A 9,828-nucleotide genomic window follows, 5' to 3' on the forward strand; every position below is an offset into this window, starting at 1 on the left:
ACATTATCTTTTCAGCATTCGTAGAAATGAGCCTTTAATAAAATTTTTTTTTAATGCTTATTTATTTTTGAGAGAGAGAGCACGAGAGCAGAGAGAGACACAGAAGGGGAAGTGGGCTCCAGGCTCTGAGCTGTTAGCACAGAGCACGAGGAGGGGCTCGAACTCAGACAGCAAGGTCATGACCTGAGCTCAAGTCGGAGGCTTAACAGACTGGGGCCCCAGGCGCCCCAGAAGTGAGCCTTCTAATATGCAAACTATTGTTAACCTCATGGCTTTAAGGTACTTGCAATGTCACTCCTGTATCCACAAAATCCATGACAACACGAGGCAGTTACTTTGCACAATTGTAACTGTAAATTATAATTCCGTCTATTACAAATTAGCACCTAAAATACTATTTTGGACACATGAAAGTACAGATCTGGTGCAAGCACTGGAATTTTAATTTGGTAAACCATACATTCAAGTAATAACAAAACATGGCCCAAAGTGAACTGGGGCCCGGTCTGAGACCTAAAACTTCTTTTTTCCTAAGTGCAATATCATGACCCACACCCAAGAGCTAACAACAGGTCTGTCCAGATGCTGAGACCACGGACTTGAAAATCTCCATCCTTCGCCTTACAGGACTCCAGGGCAGCTAGAACGTCATCTTTCAGAGGTGGGGGGGCCTGACAGAGGCTTTGAAATTTGCCATACAACTCCTCCCAGGGCACATGTTGGGACTCAGTTCCAATCCAAATGCCTTTCTGAAGGTCGTAGTGCAGATGTCGGGCCCAGTCTGCGAGCAGACCCAGATAGACCCGGGAGAGCTCTGGGTGGCGGCCTGCCACCGAAGTTAAAAGCCCGGCTGGGAGGTTACGGCAAAAGGCGGCCATGACATCCGACTTCGTCAAAAGCCAACGGACCAGCTCCTGATCCCCGTCTGCGAGTGTTTTGGGGGTTCCCGGTTCCAGCTCCTCTTCTTGGGGCCGGGGAGACGACGGGGGGAGCAACAGCGCGGCCGCTATCACCTTCAGAAAGTTGTTCTGAGGCAAGCGCTCCCACAGGATGCTGAGAAACCGGCTAGGGCCCTCGGCTTCGGCCTTCGGCACCTCTCGCAGACGCGCCAGCAGCAGCTCCGCCTGGGTCTTTAGCACTGAGTCCTCCTCAAGCACCGAGTTCTCTCCGTAGCCGCTGAGGCGCAGCAAGTGGACAGCGGATCGGCGGCGGGCGAGGCGGGCCAGGCTGCCTTGGAGCGTCTCCGGGTCGGCGTCCGGGACGCCAGGGCCCGGAAAGAGCTCCTGCAGCAGGTAGTGATAGGCGGCATCCCCCAGGGCCCGGTTCTCTAGCAGGCGCAGAGACAGCAGGAGGTCACAGCGCTCCAAGGCCTGGAAGTTCGTCAACCCGGGGACTGGAGAGGACCCAGAGCCGCCCTCCAGTCTCCACTGGTTTTGCAACCGCCGTTCCAGAGCCATGCGAATGCGGACATGGCGTCCAAAGCGCCTATGGACGTGGCGCAGGTAGCGAGCCCACTGCAAGGCCCTGCGCACTGTCGCGGGGTCCCAGGTCCTGACGTGGGTCGTGCGGGAGACTGCCAGCACCTCGGAGAAGCGCTCAAAGTGCTGCAGGAGCGATTCCATGGGGGCGTGCTTACTTCCGCGTTCACCTTGGAGACGCCGACTCTCTGCGTGCCGATTGGAGCGTCTGTGTAAGGATACGCCTCTCTACAATGCTATTGGATAAAGTCCCTGTCGATATGACAAGGACGTTCATCCGGGTACTTTGACCCTGGGAAATTTAAACTGGAGAAAAGGCCCCGCGGTTTTACTTTTGCCACTAAAGTTAAGGAGGGAGGGGGCGCAAATGTGGGGTGTTCAAAACAGAGTTCCCTGCGTCACGTGCGAGATACCGTTAGTCGCGAGAGTCTCCATGCTTCTTTCACTTTGGAAATAAGCCCAAGTAGAAATTTCTTGAGCTTGGCCTGAGATGGTCTTTGCTAAGGTTTATTGGGTAATGCCAGACATGCTGTTAAATATTAAATGAAATCTTTAGTTCAATTCAGCTTAGTAAAAAATGTACTGACCACCAATTAATTAATGCCAGGCACGTTCTTAAATTCTGGGCCTTCACATTGTTATTTTGCTATTAGAGCTGAAGCCCAGATTAACTGAAGCAAACAAAAAACTTCAATACTTGTACTTTTAAATTTTTTTAAAGAATTTAAATTTTTATTAGAAAATTGCACTTTTTTTGTTTTCGTTATTCCCATGGCAAAATAGCTTAGTTGACTTTCATTTCACACAAATAACTGAGCAAAATGACAGTTAAGACACTATGACAGAAATATATTTGACTAAGATTGTGGGAAGAGAGGGGAGAGGAAGAAGGATTCAATTCTGGAATGTCATCTGGATTATTCACTCATTTATGCATTCAAAAAATACTTGCCAACTTCTTAGAGGTTGCATTGTGTAAATACGACAGTTTCTAACTTACTGATGTTGGTGACATAATTCATTTAAGCTGAATTTCTTTACAGTCCTAAAGACACTAGCCAACACTTTTAATTTAAGTAAGCAGAACTGATGTTTCCTTTTCTTTTGTTTTAACAAAAAGGGGAAGAGAAACAAATTTAAGAGGGGGAAGAGTCATGTTTTATTAAAATGAACATTCCCACACTTTTTTTTTTTAATGAATAAATAAAGCAGTGGTGCTTATGCTGTTAATTCAGTTTTATTTTTTTGGTATTTTTTAGCCCACATTCTTTTGGTCTTGAAGTATTACTTGATTTTATGCTAAGGATACCGTATCCTGAAATTCTTTGTATTGGCTACTAGAAACTTTGAGCCCAGTGTGCAGGCTGCCTTTAGAAAATGTACAGACTTCACTAATTCACTCATTTATTTATGCTTTTATGAAGAGTACTTATTACATCACATCCTGTAAGATACTAAGGATTTAGTGCTAAAGAAAATCAATGTGACCCTTGTCCTGGTGGAGGAGTTCATCTCCTCACTTTTGAGAGTGACATTAAACAAATAGCCTCAAATGTGGTAAGGAAGATATAATGGAGATAGGTCAGCAAGACTTAGGTGATAAGGAGGCCTCTTTAAGAAACTGGCTTTTCGGGGCACCTGGATGGCTCAGTTGGTTAGGTTAGGTTAGGTGTTGACTTTAGCTCAGGTCATGATCTCACAGTTGGTGAGTTGGAGCCCCACATTGGGCTCTGTGCTGACAGCTTGGAGCTGGAGCCTGGAGCCTGCTTCCAATTCTGTGTCTCCCTCTCTCTCTCTGCCCCTCCCCTGCTCGTGCGCTGTCTCTCTCTCAAGGATAAATAAACATTAGAAAAATTTTTTAAAGAAACTGGCTTTTCCCTGGGAAGTTCAAAGATGAGTGTTGAGAAAAGTTTTCATGACCAAGGGAACAGTTAAGTTGCAGATACCTGAGATGAGAAAGTCAATCCATTCGAGAAGGTGAGACATCTTCTATTCAGGATGGGGTGAGACCTTATGGCAAGAATGGTTCATAACTTTTCCAGCTTCGTATCTTTCCACTTACCTCTATAAAATGCTACTTTAGGGGCATCTTGTTGGCTCAGTTGGTTAAGCTTCCAACACTTGATTTTGGCTCAGGTCATGATCTCATAAGTTCATGAATGTGAACCCCGTGTCTGCTCTGCACTGACAGCGTGAAGCCTGCTTGGGATTCTCTCTCTTCTTCTCTCTCCGCCTTTCCCTGCCTGTGCATGTGCTCTCTCTCTGTCTCTCTCTCTCCCTCAAAATAAATAAATAAATAAATAAATAAATAAATAAATAAATAAATATTTTTTAAAAAGCTATTTTATTTTAAATCCTTACTTGAGCATTATAATGCATAAATGTATGCATATTTCACATTAGCCCATTTTCCTTTTTTTTTTTTTTTTATATATGTTTACTTATTTTTGAGACAAAGACAGAGTGTGAACAGAGGAGGGGCAGAGAGAGAGGGAGACAGAATCCAAAGCAGGCTCCAGGCTCTGAGCTGTCAGCACAAAGCCCAATGGCTGGGAGAGGGGGGCAGGGTGCAGTGCAGTGCTGGAACTCACTCAGGTGCCCCAGCCTATTTTCCTTAAACAATGTCTGTGAAGTTTTCCCCTTTAGAAGAAAAAAAAGAAAAGCCTAGGGTTTAGAGCTTCTCCTCAGTGTTCCATTTAATTCAATAACATTCAATGAGCATTTATTAAGCTTCTACTCTATGTAAAGTGTTAGAGATTGAAAGATAATTATGACAGGGCTTTCACTTCAAGAAATCTACAATCTTGGGGCACCTGGGTGGCTCACTCAGTTAAGCATCTGACTCTTCATTTTGGCTCAGGTCATGATCTCACAGTTTGTGAGTTTGAGCCCCGCACTGGAGCCTTCTGAGGCTTCTCTCTCTCTCTGTCCCTTGACCCTCACCTCTCTCTCAAAAATAAATAAATAAGCTTTAAAAAAAGGTGTCTAACAATCTTGAAGCAGGGGTGGGGAGGGGCACAAAAATACTTAACTGTAATGCAAATCGGTTGTTATATGTTTTAAAAACTGTAAGAATGATTCTACGAGAGACCAGTTGTAATCTGGAGAGTTCTACAGGAGCTTTATAAAGGACCAGTACTTTATTTAGGCCTTAAACTGAGCAATCAGGGAATAAAGGAAAATTGAAACGAGAGGAATAACACAGTAAAACATATAATGACATGACCATGTACCATGTGGACTACATGTACCAGGAGCAATCTCCCATTTCTTGGTTATGATCCCTAAATTCCTGGGAGACAGTAAATTAAGACAGTGAATGGAAGGCTGACAGCTCAGAGCCTGGAGCCTGTGTCTCCCTTGCTCTCTGCCCCTCCCCCACTCATGTCTGTCTCTCAAAAATAGATAAACATTAAAAAATTTTTAAAAAAAGAGTGAACGGAAGGCCAAATTTCAGGAGATTTTTGTTAAAATATGATAATTATTCAAACCATGGCTGTTAACAAAAGGTTAAGGCTTTTCCAAAAAAAAAGGCTTTTACAAAATACATACCTCTAGGGTCCTGGTGAAGAGCAAATGAGCTAATAAATGTAAAATGCCATACTTGATATTGTGACTGTCTTTCAATAACCATGCTGTCATCACTCCCACCCACTTTGAAAGATAACAGTGCAATTGGGGATACTGACTCAGCTCAGCCCAAGGGGTAGTACCTGGGAATTTTGAGCGAACCATTTTAATCCACCCCGCTCTGAATTCAGTAATTACTTTAGGAACCCAGTCTTTTATTTATTTTTTTAAGTTTTTTTGTTTTTGTTTTTGAAAGAGAGACAGACAGAAACAGCACGAGTGGGGGAGGGGCAGAGAGAGAGGGAGACAGAATCCCAAGCAGGAGCTGAACTCTCAGCGTGGAGCCCTAAGCGGGTACACAAGCTTAGTATCAGTCATGCTTAAGAGCTAGTTTCTGTCTTCCTCTTGATATTGTTATACGTTTATATGAAGTCCGCAGCTGCCGCAGCCATCTCCTTCCCCAGAGCCAAAAGAATCTCAGAATCACAAAGAATCCATTGAATTAAGACAACCCTCAAACTAACCCTGTTTAGGATTATAGCCCGATATATTCCCAGTTGTGGTGGGTGTGTGTCTTATTTGTTTGGCTGATGGTGGGTTTTCTTGCGTGTGTATGCCAGTTTCAGTTTCATTTTTGTCACTTTCAGCTAAATGCACCCAACTAGTACAAGCCCTTTAGAACACTGTGCAGCACTTGTAAACAATAAGCATTGGCTGTTGTTGTTGTTGTTGTTGTTATTATATAAGCCTCCAAAGCATATATTTTCTCACATCTGCTCTAAATTCCACTCCTCCCAAATACAAAAGAGCAGCCACCAACACTGTTACGGGTGATGGTGAAGAAAATTTTATTGAAGAAAGATGCAGCTTGCTGCTGAAGTATTTACTCATGGTCCTGCGAGTTTTCTAATACACTCTTGTTCAATGGACTATAAAGACTAGAGAAATCAAATTGATTTTATTCTCTAGGTTAGGTCTAAATTTCTGATTATTTTAAGATATGCAATCAGCCGGAAATTATAGGACACTATCCATCTGAGAGACCACCGGAAACAAAACATGCTGGTATCCCTTTATTCTACTCTGAACAATGTCATAGTCCCATATCACTACATTAATTTCAGCTACCTGGTTGTTGAAATAATATCTTTCTATATGAACAAGCAGACCTGGACTCCCCATCTTCAGGCAAGGTGGACACAGAGGGTTTTCCCTTCATCCAGGAATGCCTTCGTGAAAGGAAAGTGTTTTGACTTTTTTATAGTCCCTCTGAGAGCAAATATTATGGGCAATGATAACACCGGATCCTGACTCCATTACCTCATTCAAAACAGGGGTAAGAATAGGTCTGTCTGTATTCTTCAGTAACAACAATGAATAACAAGCTGGTACACCTTTTAAAGAATTTTATTATTGAAATATAGTTGACATATAAGTTATATTAGTTTCAGATGTGCAGCATAGAGATCTGACAATTCCGTACATTAAGCAGCGCTCACCACAATAAGTATAGTTACCATCTGTCAAGTTGGCACAACTTTTGAAGACAGATTTCTCATAAAAACTTTGCAGACACTTTCGGATTTTTTTTTGTTTTTTGCAACAATGCAATCTATCTTTCTGAGAAACTCGTCATGGGAAAGGGGCCCAGGAAGTTAGTGGAAGAGTTCCAGATGTCCAAGAAGGACAGGGCATAGAGGAAGAAGGGATTAAAAGGTGAGACTCTCCATGTAGGCACAGGTGTAGATGTCCACCCCAAATCTCTGTTTTTACAAATTTGAGACACTCCTTTCCATTTGCAACTATATGTGGCTTTAAGTGGTCTTTTAGTAGCAGAAAGGCTGCTCTAACAATGCACATATATTCTGAAAATCAGAGCTTTCACAAAAACTTTTAAATTCTTGGTATTAGAAATTTTTGGATTCAAAATTCATTTGCAACATTATTGATAAGGTTTAACATTATGATGCCTTTATAAGGAAAGAAGAGCTTTTCTTTTAAATATAATCTCATTTCTTGGGGCACCTGGGTGGCTCAGTCGGTTAGACGTCTGACTTCAGCTCGGGTCATGATCTCGCGCTCTGTGAGTTCGAGCCCTGCCCTGCGTCGGGCCCTGTGCTGACAGCTCGGAGCCTGGAGCCTGCTTTGGATTCTGTGTCTCCCTCTCTCTGTGCCCCTCCCCTGCTCATGCTGTGTCTCTCTCATTCTCAAAAATGAATAAATGTTAAAAAATTTTAAATATAATCTCATTTCCTGTAAATTTTAATTGGCAAAAAAATGGTTGTATCTGTTTTATTAACAATATTTCTAGTCAATGGTGACTCTCAATGATGATCAAGAATTGTGATGGACCCTACCAAACATAAAACTAGTATCTATAAAAAATCATGGACTCAAGAATTTCCCTCTAAAAAATCTCAGAGTTTCAAATGTCGTTAAGAAGTTTATTATAAATTTAATATGTAGATTCATCTCTATTCATACTAGCATAACAGGAAAGTGCAAAAAAAAAGTTTTTTTTCACCATGGTTCCCAACTCCTCTTTGTTGACTGCCAGGTGCCACCATGTGAGAAGGGTGGAAAATACTGCTCTAACATAGGCATTAACACAGCTAAGGAAAGGGGAAAAAATAAAGGGCATTGCAATTCAAATTAGCCTGCCTGAGGTTTTTATAAATATGATGAGGCAGAAAGTTAGGTGGTTAATTATTCTCTTTTTGTACCTCCCATTTTATTTCATCCATTTTCTCCCTTCTCTCCCCTGCTCTGCACAGAGGACTGGCCTCATCCTTGATTGTGTCAATCTCTTCTCTTACCCTCTTGCATGCTGCTGAATTAACCAGCCAGAGGCATTAGCAAGCAATCAGAAGGAGGAGAGAGTCGTAGGGTTTTTCTTTCTCTGCTCTCAGCTAAGACCTCAGGATTCTTGTTTCTTCCTCTAAAAGTTCTATCAGGCCCCCTTGAGCTTTTGATAGCAACTATTACTCCCTGCAGTCCTGGGGACTTCCTGCTGTTGCTAACCCTGGATACCTTAACACACCTATTGATTTCCTTAACCCTGGCCATACCTCTGTAAATATTGCTCTGCTAAATTATTTTCAAAATCCCTGCTGACTGAGCCTATTTCCTGCCAAGACCTTGACACAGTTATTTGAATTCTCAGCCATTCCTATAATTAACACAAGTCTGTGAGTCATAATATGATCAATCAGTATATGTTTAGGGAATGCTGGGTAGTCTAGTACAATGATTCCCAAATACCTTTCACTGCCATACACTGCTGCCAATCTATTACAAAGTCATCATTATTACAGTGATACATGAAAGATAGACGACAGCACAATGTGAAATGTTTTCATAAACATAATTAATTTAAGCAAAGGGAAAAAAGCATTCCTTTATAAAGCCATGGTGATATTAAATGGTAATTTTGTGTTTTCATTATTTGGAAAAATGAGAGTCTGCAAGTATTATCTTAGATGCCTGCTTTAAAATACCTATGTGTGTGGGGCGCCTGGGTGGCTCAGTCGGTTAAGTGTCTGACTTCAGCTCAGGTCATGATCTCTCGGTTCGTGGGTTCGAGCCCTGGATGGGGCTCTGTACTGACAGTGTGGAGCCTGCTTGGGATTCTCTCTCTCCCTCTCTCTCTCTCTCTCTCTGCCCCTACCCCACTTGCACACTCACTGTCTCTCTCTAAATAAACAAACCAACGTAAAAAAAAGAATATATATGTGTGTGTATAGATATATGTTTCTATCTAGATATATAGATAGCTTATAAATCTATGAAATCCACAACTCTGAAAATCTCCTGTCTACTGTAGAAGTGTTTATGAAGACCTTGGAAGATTGTACTAAGTAACAGGGTCTGTGCTCAATTGGCAATCAAATGCTACTGACAACTTTGGAGCACAAGAATGACATGATTCTATCTACTAGAATGCAATGTAGAGAATTGGTTGTAGCCAGCTGGGGAAAATGGCTAAAATGGAGGTCCAGTAGGAAAATATTGCAATAGTTGAAGTGCATAAAATGACAGTTTCATTAAGGGAGTAGCAGAGGAAACATTAAGGACGGGTGGGTAGAAGTTGTGGTAAATTGATAGGAAAATTCTTTGTGAATGAGAATCAATATCCTAATGGAGAGGAGAATCAAAATTACCTAGCATATTCTCTTTAAGTGATTGGTGAAATTTCTTTGTTTTTAATTTTTTTAATGTTTATTTATTTTTGAAAGAGAGAGAGAGAGAGACACAGAGTGCAAGTGGGGGAGGGGCAGGGAGAGAAGGAGACACAGAATCCAAAGCAGGCTCCAGGCTCAGAGCTGTCACAACCCAAGCGAAGTAGGTTGTTTCACCACCTGAGCCACCCAGGCGCCCCTGGTGAAGTCTCTTTACCTTTGGAATGGAATGCTTGGATTGGTATTGATTTTGATTCATAGCAGTATTTGGGAAAAAGAAAAAAAAGCTCATAGCAAAACATGGCTAAGTAGACATTTTAATGAATTTGTTTAATCCCAGACTACTGTCATCCCTTACCCTCTTTAGGGTCCTCTGGATTAGCATGTTAGATAGTAGAACAAATAATTCGTGGATCGTATGCTAACTTGAGAAGACATCTTGCCTGCATGAGGATTGAGTTATTAAAAATATGGATTGAATTATGCAAAGGGAAGAATTTAAGCAAGAATCTCTCCAGTTCCTTAAATAATCTCAGATTCAATTCCCAGAATCTGAGCATTTAAATTGATACCTCTTGGATTGCTGATATTCAGAAACTATT

At 41.9% G+C, this 9,828-nt stretch overlaps 1 protein-coding gene across 1 annotated transcript; it reads right to left on the reverse strand.

Annotated features, from left to right (window-relative positions):
* Positions 1 to 425: 425 nt before the first annotated feature.
* Positions 426 to 1,678, reverse strand: FANCF (FA complementation group F). The gene has a single exon (XM_007099251.3). It carries the CDS (start codon positions 1,620 to 1,622, stop codon positions 543 to 545), a length of 1,080 nt encoding a protein of 359 aa, XP_007099313.3. The 5' UTR covers positions 1,623 to 1,678; the 3' UTR covers positions 426 to 542.
* Between the last annotated feature and the right edge of the window lie 8,150 nt (positions 1,679 to 9,828).

The sequence above is a fragment of the Panthera tigris genome, chromosome D1 (genome assembly GCF_018350195.1).
Source record: "Panthera tigris isolate Pti1 chromosome D1, P.tigris_Pti1_mat1.1, whole genome shotgun sequence".
NCBI lineage: Eukaryota > Metazoa > Chordata > Mammalia > Carnivora > Felidae > Panthera > Panthera tigris.

Coding starts and splice junctions, on each gene's coding strand:
- FANCF (XM_007099251.3), bottom strand. CDS start 1,622: ATGGAATCGCTCCTGCAGCACTTTGAGCGCTTCTCCGAGGTGCTGGCA.